This window comes from Saccopteryx bilineata, chromosome 9, assembly GCF_036850765.1.
Source record: "Saccopteryx bilineata isolate mSacBil1 chromosome 9, mSacBil1_pri_phased_curated, whole genome shotgun sequence".
In the NCBI taxonomy this organism is placed as follows: domain Eukaryota; kingdom Metazoa; phylum Chordata; class Mammalia; order Chiroptera; family Emballonuridae; genus Saccopteryx; species Saccopteryx bilineata.
Window position 1 is genome coordinate 80694902 of NC_089498.1, and position 15523 is coordinate 80710424.

Consider the following 15523-nt stretch of genomic DNA (forward strand, 5'->3'; position numbering starts at 1 on the left):
TTTGGCAGAGGTGAAAACAGGGAGCCCAGGTCACAGAGCCCCCGCTTTCTGGCCCAGCTGTCACCGCCTGCCTCAGGCTGTGCGCTCCCACCAGCTGCACTTGCTTTCCTAATCCCGTTCCGCCTAAGGAGCGTTAGAGCCAGTACCACCAACCAGAACACAACTTCTCAGGCAGCTTGAGGCCGGGACCGTGCTAAACCAAAGGGAGGGCCCCTTGCCCCCAAGGACCTCAGTGCAGTGGGGGAGACTTACAAGCTGGCGGCAGACTGAGGCAAAGGGGGTAGGAATGGAGCCTGACAAAAGGGGACGCAGGGGAAAAGCCAGCGGGTGATCACAATGCGCTGCAGCAGGTTCCAACGTGACAGACTCCGGTGCAAAGGACACGGAGCTGGCCTCATTCTGAGTGAGGTCGGGCTTGGTCAAGGTCCTGGCCGTGCAGGACTGCCTGCCTGGCCCATGTGGCCCTCTCATCATTCCCCTCTAGCTCCAGGATGTGCCCTGCCTCCTCCTGCCCACGGGAAAGCTGATCACACCTTGGCCTGTTCTCCACGCTCACCTGTGCATACCTAACCCTGCTCATCCTGAACGGTATAACTTAGCTGTCCCACCTTGTCACACTCCTGACTGCTCCACCGTGGCCTATACTGCCCCCTCCTGGCATGTACAAGAGAAAAAGAGAAAGCAAGAAAGGGCAGGAGGGAGGAAAGAAGGAATAGTGTGTCTCCCACTCCAATCCTGATAGCCTACTGTATGGTCTATAGCACACGGTCACATGGTCTATAGCACACGGTGACATGGTCTATAGCACACGGTGACATGGCTGTCCAGTGCCCACACCTCTCAGAGGATGTGCTCAGGCCACGACAGTGGCCCTGCTGGCCCACCCCACTCACCAAGGCACACAGGGGAAGGCTGGCAGCATGCATTTGCTGACCTGGAGCTGGGGGCGCTCTGCTTAGCCGGGGGCGTGCCAGGGCCCTCGTCCTGTTCCATCAGTGGGTCAATGGCAGAGGGATGCTCTGGGGTGGTGGCACCACTGCCCTGCAGAGTGGAGTGGGTGCTGGCAGGGTCCAGATGGGAGCTGGGGATACAGGGCAGGAAGAATAAGGAGCAGCACACAGCCTTCAGCCGCCTGGAGCCACTCCCTCTCCGGTGGGCACCGGGGCTGGGCTGTGAACAGGAACCCGGTTACATGACACTGTGCCCCAAGCCCTGAGAATAGCAGATGCGTTGGGAACTTGGGCTCAAGTCACCCCCTCTGCAGCATCTGCCTGTCCTCTCCTCATCACCTGTTCTCAACTCTGGGATCCTCTGTGAAGGTGTCAGCCTTGGGGACACACAAATTCGCTGTCCCTTTTCCTCTGTGCCTCTCATCCCCCTCTTTTCTGCGTGCAGTGCTGCATGGCAGGGGCGTATCTTCCCCTCCTGCCACCTGCCCTCTAACCTACAGCACAAGGGCAAACACAGGCAGTGTCTGCTCACGGATCCACACCTCAGGGTGTAGGGCCTCCTGCAGCACAGGGAGACCCAGCCATCTGTTTCCATACCCTCTTTCAGGAGGAGACCTCTTCCCAAAATCCAGGGCTAGTCCCTCTCCTCCTACAGCAGAAGAATGCCCAGAACTTGCAACTGGCACCCTGGACCGCCACGATGAGCCACGCACCTGCTGCCCATCTCACCTCCCCCCCCAGACGGCTCTGGGGGCCCAGGCACTCACCTGGACCGGGAGTGGCTGCTGAGCTGGTGCATGTGTGGGTTGTACTGGGCCAGGATGGTGATGGTGTCACACTGCTGCCCAATGATGAGCCGGGCCTGCTGCTCCGTGGCACTGCGCAGGTTGATGCCATTGAACTAGGAAAGAGGCAGAGGGGGTTCAGGGATGTGGTAGGGGTGGGAATGGGGGAGCACTGCTCTTCCACAGAAGGGAGGCGGGGAAGAAAGGAGGGAGGAAGAAAGTAGTGCAGAAGCAGCTCCCACTCACCTCCAGCAGCTGATCCCCGTACTCCAGGCCGGCCTGGTGCGCGATGCTGCCCCCAGTCACCTTGGAGACGTAGACACCACCCTTCTCTCCACTCACGATGGAGATGCCCAGGGGCTCTGAGCCCCTCTGCAGCTTGACATGGCGTGGCTCCTCCACATAGGGCCTTGGAAGGGAGACAACAATTTTGGGGATTTGGACCCAAAAGAAAGGTTTGGAAAAGATCTGAGGCAAGGCATGCAATCAGCTATGCAGGCAGGGCCAGGAAGCACCAGGGGTTCCTAACTGACACAGCTGGATGGGAACATGACGACCCCCCTTTGCATGACAGCAATAAACATCCCTGCAGCCTTTGCTGCACAAACACAACACCCCAAGTGGACACGGACGCACCCAGTCCCAGAGACACAGAGAATGGTCCACTTGAAATACAAATACTAACATACACAGAAGAAAAACCACAAGATTTTCATCATCTGATCAGAGCTCCCTCACAATATGCAATTTACAACCCCCACCCCCATGGGGTCTAAAGATGCCCTTGGAAAACAAGAAATGGCTTCTGGGATGACATTCACCCAAGAAGAGACAATATAAAGCATCAGTTTTTATATTCGCTAGTAACAGGGTGATGTAAAATGATCATGGAAACCAAACTATTGTAAACCCAAGCCCTCAGAAAGGGGGTTCAGAGTGTAGCAATGACCATGCACTTGTTGGCCTAGGGGAGCTGCCCATGTGCCAAGGGCACCAGGGGACTTGGGAAGGGGCCTCAGGTCAGGCCAACCTCAGACTCCTCGGGGAGGGGGGCCTGGGCCTGGCAGCCACGGGCAGTCTCAGGAGGGATCTGGGGTGGCGGAGACATCTGGAAGGTGCGAAAGGTTAGAAAGAAGAGAAGGCTGCTCGGAGGAGGACAACCACAGACTCCTGGAACACAGACAGACAGACGGCCAGTGACTGCACTTCACGTTGCCCCGAGTGCTTCTTTTCAAGACAAAGTCCTGGCCAAAAGCCTAGGCAGGACCTGCAGGAGAGCCATCTCCTGAGGCTGCCCTCCCGAGCGCAGCAGGGGCAGTTCCCTGCAGACCCACATAGGGAAGGACAGGAGGGCCGGCCCTGAGCCACCTCGCAGCTGCTACCCACAGGCACAGCAGCCTCTCCAGCAGGGGGTGTTCTGTGCAGACCCACACAGGGAAGGACAGGAGAGCGGGCAGAGGGCTGGCCCTGAACCGCCTCGCAGCTGCTACCACAGGCACAGCAGCCTCTCTGGCTCAGTGGGCCTCGGGCTATGGCCCTGCTGCTCAGAGGATGAGATGGAAACCCTTCCTGTTGTCACTTCTCTCCTGACCTCCAGAGCATTCTCCCTTCCCAAACTCACCTGCTCAGCAACGCCTACCTCAGCCTTCCAGCTCAGACGCTCAGTCCCTGGCCCGTACCCCCATCATGTCAAGACCCAACATTAGTGTCAGGCAGTTTAGTTTTAAGACTCTTTACTGGACAACCACTCCAACACTATGCTCACACCCCAGCCAACAAGAATGGTGCCGTGGCCCAGAGCCGGGAGCAGGCCGCCTGCCCAGGCCAGCCTGTGAATACAGAGGGGCTAGTTTCTGGTCTGGGGGTCCTCCTTCCTCACTCATGTCTCTTCCTCTGCTCCACCTCCAAACAACACACCTTGAAAAAAGAACAGGTAACTGAGTCAGAACACCATGAAGCCGCCACAAGTGATATTAGCATCACTGACACGGAGTGATGTGCAGGACATGCTGTGGCTGAGAAGACAAGTTACTGGGGCAACAGCTCAGTGCATGCCAGGTGACCCAAATAAGAGAGGCCTCGCCCCAGGAGCAGCTCAGTTGGAACTCCAACTCCCGTTGCTTCTATCAACAAACGCCTTCCCTCAACTGAGCCCCGGCCCACTGCGGGGAGCCCTGTCCATCACTGTGCCCAGCACAGCTGCCCAGTCACGCTCACCTGTCCTTTCTCCGCTCCCCGAGGGCCACGGGGTTGACTGCAATTCTAGGCAACGTGGAGGCTGAGGTCTGGGACTGGCTACAAGAGGACAGGGTGTCCATGTTGAGGGGTGACTGTGGAGGTGTGCTGCATTCAGACCGGGACAGCGAACCTGCGAGAAAGGTGTGGGGTATCGAGGGCCTTGAGCCTGCCTCTCAGCTCTCCAGCAGCCAAGACCCAGAGGGAGGCACGGTCTGGACACAAGGACCACTCTCTGGCCTTAAATTCGGATGCTGGGCTCCATGAGGCCCTTCCCTCCCCCCACATGACTAGGCCTGAGGCTGGACTCAATCACGTTTACTGACTGGCTGCAATGTGACGCCATCACAGCGATGCCTGGACACTCTGCCACGAGAACAGCATGAAAGCACAGGTGGGGAGGGGAGTGCAGAGCGGCGCTCACCTCTGTCAGAGCCCATGACAGACCGAGGGTATCTTGGTGTGGATGGGATTTTAATGCGCTCTGCCTTGAACTGCAAGTTGCTTGAAGACCCTGTGGTTCCATAAGGGGACAAAACTTGAGGCCTTGAGTATACCCCCCCACACACACACACACACCTTCTACTGGTGAGGAGGACGGATGCACAGTTGTGACAAAATACAGAGCAGGGCCCAGTCACATATCCCCCAGGGGCCTAACTATGCAACAGGCAGGAAAAAGCAGATCCTTACCGCCCAGCCTGCTCCTGAACAGAACCACACAAATCTCACTTCCCCCTCAGAACGGGGACAGGGACCCCGGTGAAAGAGGCGGCCGCTCACCTGCTCTCACGCGGGTGTGCACCAGACTCTGCTCTGGGCTGCGCTGCCCATAAGTGACTGGCAGTACAGAACCCCCAGAATGACAAGCTCAGGGACAGGGAGCAGGGCTCCCGAGACCAGGGGCCCCAGGAACAACCATGTGGCCTCTTGGGGAAGGGAAGAGACACAGGAGGAGGCCAAAGGAAAGGTGCCATGTGGGTCCAACCTAAGCCCAGGAGGGGAAGGACCCTGGGCAGGCCACCAGGAGGCCGGGCAGGACAATAGCGGGAGGAGGAAGGGCTGTTGACCCCGACAGTGAGGAGGTCTTAGTGGGCAGTTACCAAGGCGGGCGCTGGAAGGGAGTGAGTTGGACCCGTGGGAGGCTCTCATCTCAGAGTAGTCACTGCAGGCCCTGTGGCTCAGGTCCAGGCTTAGGCGTCCCTGGTGCTGGACACTGTGAGAGAACCAGACAGGTGAGGGGCCAGGACCGGACACAGCCCCTGGGGAGAAACACAGGTGACAAGCGTGGGTTGGCAGAAGAGGTCGAGAGCCCCTGGTTGTCAGCTGGGGACTGCGGCCTGCCTGTAGCCCTGCCCAGAGGAGGATCCCCGAGGACCCTGCACAGGGCAGAGAGGGCCACACAGACGGAGCAGGAGTGGCACCTCCACCTCTGCCTCAGCTGTCAGCTGAGGACCGCGGCCTGCCTGTAGCCCTGCCCGGAGGAGGCACCCCCGAGGACCCTGCACACGGCAGAGAGGGCCACACAGACGGAGCAGGAGTGGCACGTCCACCTCTGCCTCAGCAAGGCCTGGCCTCCTGCAGGGGGGGCTTCTGCAGGGGACACAGAGGGTCTGAGGCCTGGGAGGCCTGGGGAGATGAAGCCTCTCCTCTGGGGTGCGTGGGGGAGGCGAGACAGGAAGAGGACCTTCCAGAGGGACCTCTGAGCCTCACTCAGGAGGACAGGCCTAGGAAACCAGAGGGCAAAGAGCCCAGGCACCACCCACATCAGCTAGCCTGCAGTCTAGCCAACAATGTCCTCTTCTAATTGCACAATCAAGACTATATCTCTTCCCTGCCTAAAACTCTCCAGCCATCTCTACTGAACTCAGAATAAAACCCACACTATTATGGCTGCAGACCCTGCAGGACTTGTGCCCTATAACCTGGGCTACCTCCTTACTCACCATGCCTTTGTCAAGCTTCCCCTTTTGTCCCAAGAGTTGCACTGTTAGCAGGGGCTTGGACAGCAACACCCACAGTCTTCCTTCCTTGGACTCGGGGTCCCCCGGGTCTTGTTCAGTGGCCTCTTCTCAGCCTTGTGGTCAGAGCAGCATAACCCCCCTGCAGTGGGCCCCCACCACCCAATCTAACCCTCCAATCTCCTCCAAGCTTGCTGCCTTCTTTTACTGTTTTCAGAACTACTCAGCAACATCTAGTATCACTCTGGTAACTTTTTTCTGTTGCTTCCCACACTTAACACAAATGTCACATGAGAACAAACTTATTTGGTTCTTTACTGTACCCCCTTGGAGCTAGAACAATCTATGGGACATAGTAGGTGCTCAACAAAAACTTGTCAAATAATTGAATAAATGAATGAAACTGAGCTTGAGTCAGTCCACTCACCTTTTAGGACTCAGCTTCCTCATCTATATAGAACAAAGGACAAGAGTCCTTAGTGCCTAGGGTGGCTGTGGCAATTGAATAAGGTATTTATAAAGGTCTGAGCACGTGCCTGGCACGTGAACAATGTGAACAATGAAACACTGGCTACTATCACTATCACATCTTCTTAAAAACTTCCTCATGATCCATGTTGGTGAACCAAGAGAGAGCCTCCATTAAAGTCCCTTTCCCCAGGGTCCCAGAGCTGCGCACACCAGCCCACTCCAAACCAGGCAAGGAAGCTGCTCTGTCCATGAGCCTCTTTACATCCAGGTAGGCGTGGATGGCTGGGATGAAAGGAGGTGTGGGAGTGACCTCACATACCTGGGATGCAAAACCTGGGGGACGATGTCTCTGGGGATGGGTGGAGAGCTGCAAGGGCCAACCCTGTGGCTACGCACAGTGTAGACGGGGTTCCTCAGGATGGAGCTCGCGGCGGCACTTGGGGTCATACTCCGGGGAACGGTGCCTGGAAATAGGCTGGGTGAGAACAGCTGCCCCAAACCACCCAACCAGCCCCAGACCGTGCAAGCCTCCGGCCTTTCTCCATCTGTAACCTGGGAGAGCTCTCTCTGATGCTCCCCATTTCCTGGGCTGCTGTGCACTCTGCAAAGCTGAGTAATGTCACTGACACAAGACTAAACCTCACCCGACAGGATGGCAGTGCTAGCCAGGTGGACCTCTGGCTCAAGGACACACGGCTGCTCCTTGAAACAACTGCCGCTGCTGCTCTAGGGACTGGATGGGCCTGGGGGCCCACAGAGACCTTCTCCCCCCAGCCCTGCCTGGCTGACTCACCCACAGATGCCTTGTTAGGGCAGAGTGGAGGGTTGCTGTGCCGGCCGGAGTGCCCTGGCGAGTAAGGGGACCACTCCTGGAGCTCTGGGGAGAGCTCTCCGCTGGCTGAGCCGCACTTCTGCTCCTGCAAGACCAGAGGCAAGAGGGGTGGCTGTGAACAGGGAAATGCGGAAGTGTTTGCAAGCAGTTCTATCCCTAGGCACTAGCTCTTCCCACTAGGACACATGAAGTGACAATCAGAAGATGTCATTGATCGTTCAAGTTGTCTTACATACCTGGAAGGAAAAAACTTCTTTCAAAAATAGTCCGGAAGAAAACCACCAGGAGATTCTTTCAGATAAAGAGGGGTCATGCATGTGTGCAGAGGGTGGACCATGTGTGCCTCAGAGCTGCACGAAGCTCTCTGTCTGCGGGGAGTGGCGTGGACCTGTTCTCCTGCTCATAGCAATCTCTCCCTTCTGGAAATGACTACAGGACCCACAACAACAGGCCAGCCTATTCTACTGCCAGCAGACTCACGAGTGTCTTCCTCTTCCCTAAACTATTCAAGGCAGGTCCATGTCACCTGGTTTTGTTGTACAGTTTCAAAAGCTTCTTGCTGAATAAGCAAATTCAATGCTACACCGAATGTGTTTCTTTCCCGGCGTCATATCCCCAGGAATATGAACACCTACATTACTCTGCAATCTCCTAGGAAGGACTGCTTCCCACTGGCCTCCACCTGCCCCTTCTCCTCCCGCGGGTAGATGCTCAGAGCAAAGCAGTCAGGGCCAAGTGTAAGCCTGGCGATGTTCCTGCAGGCTGCTTGGGGCGTTCCCACAGGCCACAACCCCGTCCCACCCCCAGCCCCAGCCCAGTATGGGCTCTACCTCCAGGAGCTGGGCAGGAATCACCACTGGTGCGAGCTTTGGCCGGAAGCTGGGAGCAGACTTTGGCCGGCGACGCTTCTGTCCCTGCTCATCCATCTTCTGGGAGGTGAGGTCCTCGTCACAGGACTTCTTGGCGGGCAGGTAGGTGGAGTCCCCATCTGCTTCAGGGTAGTAGCTAGAAGCAATGCGGACCCTGGCCTTGCGAGGGGGCGAAGCGTGCATGGGTTCCCCAGGGTCTACATCGGGGGGCAGGGCACTTGGGGGGCTGGTGGACGGGGAGCTGCCCACCAGAGTGGCCTCTGACTCAGAGCTGGTTTCCAGCCTGTGCTGGAACTTAATGGAGTCGCTCCTCCTGGGAGGTTTTGGGGGTGTCAGAGGCCCCACCCTCTTAGAGGGCTGGGGGGAATGAGCAGGCCCAGGGCCAGGGACCACAAAGTCTATTTTGGGGGGTGTCTGGGGGCGTTTGAAAGTGTTAGGGTCAAAGATAGACTTTCTTTGCTTTGGCTTCTTGTAAACAGAGAGCTTCTCGGGCCCTGCCGTGGAGCTGAGCACAGCCTTGGGCCAGGTCCCGCCGCTGTTGGTGCTCTCGGGCTCGGCCTTCTCCAGGGTCTCTGCTGCCACACAGGAACCAGCCTCGGTCTCAAAGGACAGCAGCGGCTGCCGGCTACACATGTCCACCAGCCCAAAGCCACGCTCCCCAGACGCATCTGAGCGAAAGGAGCTCAGGCTGCGCTCAGAGGCACTGGCACATGTCTGGGGAGAGGCTGGGAAGGGTCCTCCGGGGAAGGGTTTGTGCAGGAAGGAGCTGCTACCTCCTGCGGGGCCCGGCTCCTTCCTGTCCTCCAGCCTGTCTGTGTAGAAGATGTCAGTCTGCGTGGAGTTATTGTGCTGCATCAAGTTCCGTTTATTCTGGGACTGGACTTCCGAGCCATGGGCTCGGAAACTCAACATCTTATCAGAGTCTTTGATGTTTTCAAAGATGTTCTGGCCACTCCACGAGGAGCTCTGAGGGAACACCTAAGCAGGGATTGCAGGAAGTGAGAAAAAGAGGACGAGACCACAGGAGCTGGTGCTGCCATCGAAAATTCCCCTGCAGGTAGAGCAATGGCCAGAGATGGGCCACACACAGAGCCAGGCAGTCACGCACGCCTGCATGTGCACATCCTCATAGGGAAGGCTTCCTATGGCCCTGGTCACTGTGAACCCACAGGAGAGCCATGAAGAGCTCTTGACTTTGAGTATTTTCTGAAACTACCTATATAATGTCCTGCAGGCATACTTTTTAAAATTATTAAATGAAAAAAATTTCATTATTAAAAATACACGTCTTGCCTGACCTGTGGTGGCACAGTGGGTAGAATGTTGACCACTACTAGCTCAAGGCCCCGTGAGTGGCCAGTCATGGCACATACACTATGAGTTGATGTTTCCCCTGCCTCCCCACGGCCCCTTCTTTCTCTGTCTCTCTCTCTAAAATCAATAAGTAAAACCTTTAAAAAAAAAAGAAAAAAAAAACCTATCTTGTAGTATATTCATGTAACTCAGCAATAAAAAGAAATGAGCTATTGAACCATGATAAGACATGCAGAAAACTTAAATGGACATTATTAAGTGGAAGAAGTCAATCTAAAAAAAATCTATAAATTGTATGATTCCAGCTATAACTTATTTATTTGTTTATTTGTTTGTTTATTTATTTATTTTGGGGGTTTTTTTGAGGAAGAGTAACAGCCAGACAGGTATAGACAGGAAGGGAGAGAGATAAGAAGCATCAACTAGTAATTATATCACTTTAGTTGATCATTGATTGCTTTCTTTTTTTTGTGCGTATTTTTCTGAAGCTGGAAATGGGGAGAGACAGTCAGACAGACTCCCGCATGCGCCCGACCGGGATCCACCCAGCACGCCCACCAGGGGCGATGCTCTGCCCACCAGGGGGCAATGCTCTGCCCCTCCGGGGCGTCGCTCTGCCGTGACCAGAGCCACTCTAGCGCCTGGGGCAGAGGCCAAGGAGCCATCCCCAGAGCCCGGGCCATCTTTGCTCCAATGGAGCCTTGGCTGCGGGAGGGGAAGAGAGAGACAGAGAGGAAGGAGGGGAGGGGGGTGGAGAAGCAAATGGGCGCTTCTCCTATGTGCCCTGGCCGGGAATCAAACCCAGGTCCCCCCGCACGCCAGGCCGACGCTCTACTGCTGAGCCAACCGGCCAGGGCTGATTGCTTTCTTATATGTGCCTTGACCAGAGGGCTTCAGCTGACCCCTTGCTCAAGCCTGCAACCATCGGGTCCTGCCTATGATCCCATGCTTAAGCCAGATAAGCCCGTGCTCAAACTGGTGACCTTGGAGTTTCAAACCTGTGTTCTCAGTGTCCCAGGTTGATGCTCTATCTCAGGGGTCCCCAAACTTATTACACAGGGGGCCAGTTCACTGTCCCTCAGACCGTTGGAGGGCTGGACTATAAAAAAAACTATGAACAAATCCCTATGCACACTGCACATATCTTATTTTAAAGTAAAAAAAACAAAACGGGAACAAATACAATATTTAAAGTAAAGAACAAGTAAATTTAAATCAACAAACTGACCAGTATTTCAATGGGAACTATGGGCCTGCTTTTGGCTAATGAGATGGTCAATGTGCTCCTCTCACTGACCACCAATGAAAGAGGTGCCCCTTCCAGAAGTGCGGTGGGGGCTGGATAAATGGCCTCAGGGGGCCGCATGCAGCCCGCGGGCCGTAGTTTGGGGACCCCTGCTCTATCTACTACTACCACCTGGTCCAAGTATATGACATCCTTAAAAAGACAAAACTCTGGAGACAGTTAAAAGATCAGTGGTTTCCAGGGCTGGAGGAACAAGAGAAAGGGATGAGAAGAACAGAGGATTTTCATTACAGTAAAACTATGTTGTATGATACTATATAATGTAGATACCTGTCATCGCACACTGTCCAGACCACAGAATATACAAGACCAAAAGTAAATGCTCATGTAAACTATGGGCTTTAGTTAATATTAGCCCATTAACATTGTATCAAATGAACCCCACTAATGCAAGATGTTACTAATTGGGGAAGCAGCGGAGAGAATATGAGAATTGTTTATGCTAGCTCAACTTTCCTGTAAACCTGAAACTGCTCCTAAAGAAGGTCTATTAATTTTTAAATAATTAAGTTTTTAAAAGTTAGCTTAATGAAGCTATTTTTTCCAACTTATGTAGAAAACTATGTAGAAAAGGTGATAGAAAAGCACAATGAACACCCATAAACCCACCACTTAGATTCAACAGTATATTTAAAAACTGTCTATATCTGTCAATGTTGCAGTACATTCAAGAATAAGTTACAAACATGGCATTTCACCCCTAACAACTTTATCATGTTCCCCAAAATAAGGCCATTCTCCTCTGTACCCCAATACTGTCATTATACCCAAGAAAATTAACAATTCTCTAAGATCAACTAATTATTTAGTCCGGGTTCAAAGCACCCCACAGTCCCCCAGATGTCCTTCCATAGCTAGTTTTTCGTTTTTGTTTTTAAACTGGATTCTGGTCAGGGCTCGTGAGCACCCTGTACTTTGTAAATCAACACCCCTCTTCAAGGATCCCAGCGACGCAGGGAAGCAAGTCAGGCCTGTGCAGCTGAGGGTTTGCCGCCCGCAGACCGTGAGGGCAGAGGTAGGCCGGGCAGACCCTTACCTTCAGGAGCGAGAGGGTCAGGGAGTCCTGGCAGCTACGCAGCAGAGACTCACACTCATTCAGAGACTTGTTGTCCAGTGCAATGCCATTGATCTAGGGCCAAACAGAGAGATTGTCACCCACCACCAGGACAGGACCTCTGCCGCGGCAGCCCAGGATGGACAGTGGGCCTAGGTGTGCGAGGTGCCCAAGCCTGAAGTTGCAAAAGGACAGAAAGTGCCTCCCCAGTAAGGATAGAGGAATCCAAATGAGGAGCTCCTGTGCGCAAAGGAAATACGCAGCCTTAAAATCACTCCACAGGAAGGCGTTTATCTGACTGGGACCAGAACACCAAGGGTCCAGGATCAGCTCTGCTGCTTTCTGCTGGGATGCTAAACCAGGATTCGGAACACCTTCATGCACAAAATGGATATAAACACGTGTGCCTCCCAGGGGAGGAAGGAGACTAAAAATCGAGATCGTGGTGTAAAAGGCCTTTGTCAACTAGAGAGTACCATGTGAGATGATACCGTCATTGTTCACAAAGACTCGTCACAACTGCTTATGCGTGAATTTCTGCCGTCTCTCTCAGATGTGCTCCAATCTTTGAAAAAGTCTATGTGCGAAGGGGAACAGTTAGACCAGGCTGCATCCAAACCATGGAACACTACAGCCAGCAATAAGAAGGAACATACTGTCCACACACCAACCATGTGATGGGTCTCCCAGCACCATGCTGAGCAGAAAAGCCAATCTTAAAAGGTCACATGTGGTACAATTCTACCTATATACTAGTCTCAAGATAATGAAATTAGAGATGGAAAACAAATTGGGTAGTTGTCTGGGGTTCTGAATGAGGGGAACAGGGTATGAGTGTAACTATAAAGGGTTAACACAAGGTAACAGGAGGAAAATTATGGTAATGAGACAGCTCTGTCTTGACTTTTCATTGGTTACCCAAACGTGATAAAATGACATGGAACTAAATATGCACACTGTACCAATGTCAACCGCCTGGCTTGAATATTATAGTTACGTAAGATATAACCATTAGGGGAAACTGGGTGAAGGGTGTATAGGATCTCCCACGTAACCTTTGCAGTTTTATCTGTTTTAATATTATTTGATATTATAATTATTTATGTAATTATTTCAAGGTCTAAAGTTTAAGAAATATATGCAAAGTGACCATTTTGGAGTAGTGGAATAATTTGATTTTTTTCTTTATAACTTTTTCATATCTTGAAATTTTCAAAATGACCATAATGCTTTTAATGTCTGACACCCCCCAAAATCTGCAAAACATTGGCAAAGATGTAAAGTAATGAGCAACTTCACGTAGTGGGACTGAAGAGACACGGCCTTTTTGAGGCACAGGGAGATCATATCAAATATTAAATGCTTATCTGCCCAGCGATATGCCCACCCCAGGAATAACTCCCCCAGCAGCACTCTCTTGTGGGAGCCCATTGGTCCCCATGGAGGGATGCCCTGTGGCCCGGCAACGCCACTTGTAAAGGCGAAGCTGCTCTGGTGTCATCGGGTGACTGGTTAACAGCTTGTGCTGCTTGTCCACAAGGGAACACGTGCCTCTGAAATGCCCAGACACACCTAGAAGAGCCACAGAGCACGCTGTTAGAGACAAAAACAAGGTGAGCAGCTGAGGAAACTATGATCCCATTTGTTCTGTTGTGGTTTTTTTAAGTGGAAGATATACATATTTTGAACATTTCTGGAAGAAAATGCAGTAAGTTGTTATCAGTGGCTGCCAGCAGGGTGGGAACTGACAGATGGGGGTTAGAAGTGGAGAAGAGTCGCTGTCACTGTGCCTACTGCACAACTGAAATTTTGTGTGTGTGTCATAAAAATGTATATGACTTCAATGTTTAAAAGTTACTTAGAAGTATTAAATACACATGCCCTACGACTATGAACTCACAGCACTGTGGGGCTTTGGTCACCAGGGATGCTGTTAAGTACCCCCAAAGTGGCTGTTTCACAGAGGTGAAGGCCATACAGTAGGGCTGTCTGCAATCGCAGAAACTGAAAACAACTTATATGGCCGTCAATCACAGAATAATTTTTGGAAAGAGACTCATAATGTAGAATGCAAATTGTAGAACAACATAAGATGATTCCATTACTATACTTTAAAAAGCAAACAAAGCTTCTATCTCTGTATACAGACTTGTGAACACTTAGGGTCTGGCTGGAAGTACCTCTCCTAAATGGGTAGAAATTACCTCGAGGAACAAGATTAAAGGAAAAAGAGAGAATTCCCACTTTATATATTTTTGTATTGCTTGACTATTTTACAGCAAACGAGTCGTACTTTGGAAATAATAAAAGAAACAAAGATAAATAGGCAAAATATTTAGTAAAAAGATTTCTAAAAAATCACATACAGATACCTGTTTTTTAATTGACCTAACTATACATTCATATATAGAACAAAGGTTGTAGAGAAATACAGTAAAAATGTTAACAAAGATTTCGCATAGGTGGGAACAATTAAGATGAATTTTTATTTCCTTCCAAACTTTTTCTGTACTTCTTAATTTTCTGTATTAAATAGAAACATACTATCAGAAGACAAAAAATCACATTTAAATGTTCACATTTAAAGAACAAAGTGAGTATAAAAACTGTGTTCATTACATCTTGTTCACACCTCCCAGATTTGTTATCTCTGCATGCAGTAGACGGCGCAGCTCCTAAGGACTTACCGCCACGATCCTGTCACCCACGGCAAGGGACCCCTCTTTGGCAGCTGGGCTTCCGGGAACCACGGCAGCAGCGTACACTCCATTCTCCAGACTGATGCCGCTGTCTGTGAACCACATGGGACCACAGGTAGTAACTCCTGCCCAGGTCGCATGGCCTTCTGGGTGTCCCATGTCATCTTTGGGAGATACTCTTACAAAGGATATGTTGGCAGATTGTGACCGGCCCATCCCAGCACTGCACCCGAGCCAGACTAGCCAGGGGCTCAGTCACGTCTGGTCTGGTGAATCACTTGGAGACAAGCCAGACCAAGGACCTAGATGAGCCTAGGCCGGGGAGGCACATGGGCTGCAGTCAGGCAGCTTTACCACCTCAACCCTAGTAATGAAGTGCGTCTGAAAACACACATCCCTCAGCACGAGGAAGGGACACCCTGCCACCTGAAGCACTCTGCCCACCTCCGTGGACCGCTACCTTTCTGCCCACTCAGGTTGATGTGCAGTGGCGTGACCACCTTCCCACCCAGGGACTTCCTCCGCCGCACGACCATGTTGATGGCCCCCTCCCCGTTGAGGAGAGCCTTGATGGCCTGCTTCTTGTCCTTGTTGATGAGGTCCACGTCGTTGATTCTCAGCAGCCAGTCATTGACCCTGAAGAGGGGCACGGCGGGGTCAGTGTGCACACAGGCCTTGGGAACAGTGGGCAGCCAACTGTTCCCATGCAGGAAGCCAAATGCCAGAAAGCAGGTGCCCCACGGACACACTCAGAAAGACAGCCACTTCCAGAATGGACAAGTGGTTAAACTCACAGATGCTGCAGCTAGACTTCCTGGGTTCAAATTCTAGCTCTGCCACTTACTAACTGAGTGACCTAACCCCTCAGAGCCTCCGTGTCTTCATCTGTAAAATACGGTAGTACCTGCCTCACAGAATTGTAAAGATAAATGAATTAATTACATAAAGTGCTGAAACCATTACTGAGCATATAATAAGCACTATATTATCACCATTAGTATTTCATGGAAGGAGCATGCAATGCACATTCTACGCTCACACATACCA

At 52.2% G+C, this 15523-nt stretch overlaps 1 protein-coding gene across 2 annotated transcripts in view; it reads right to left on the reverse strand.

The window, feature by feature from the left end:
• The window catches only part of DLG5 (discs large MAGUK scaffold protein 5), a 116971-nt gene that overhangs the window by 13203 nt on the left and 88245 nt on the right, over positions 1 to 15523 (reverse strand). For both annotated transcript variants that reach the window (XM_066242928.1, XM_066242929.1), the window contains 12 exons: positions 14937 to 15112; positions 14465 to 14568; positions 11760 to 11852; positions 8065 to 9081; positions 7196 to 7319; positions 6722 to 6866; positions 5074 to 5186; positions 4395 to 4484; positions 3953 to 4103; positions 1982 to 2144; positions 1718 to 1851; positions 935 to 1081 (listed from right to left, as the gene is read on the reverse strand). In XM_066242928.1, the coding sequence (XP_066099025.1) occupies positions 935 to 1081; positions 1718 to 1851; positions 1982 to 2144; positions 3953 to 4103; positions 4395 to 4484; positions 5074 to 5186; positions 6722 to 6866; positions 7196 to 7319; positions 8065 to 9081; positions 11760 to 11852; positions 14465 to 14568; positions 14937 to 15112 (2457 nt within the window). The remainder of the gene's footprint in view (positions 1 to 934; positions 1082 to 1717; positions 1852 to 1981; positions 2145 to 3952; positions 4104 to 4394; positions 4485 to 5073; positions 5187 to 6721; positions 6867 to 7195; positions 7320 to 8064; positions 9082 to 11759; positions 11853 to 14464; positions 14569 to 14936; positions 15113 to 15523) is intronic.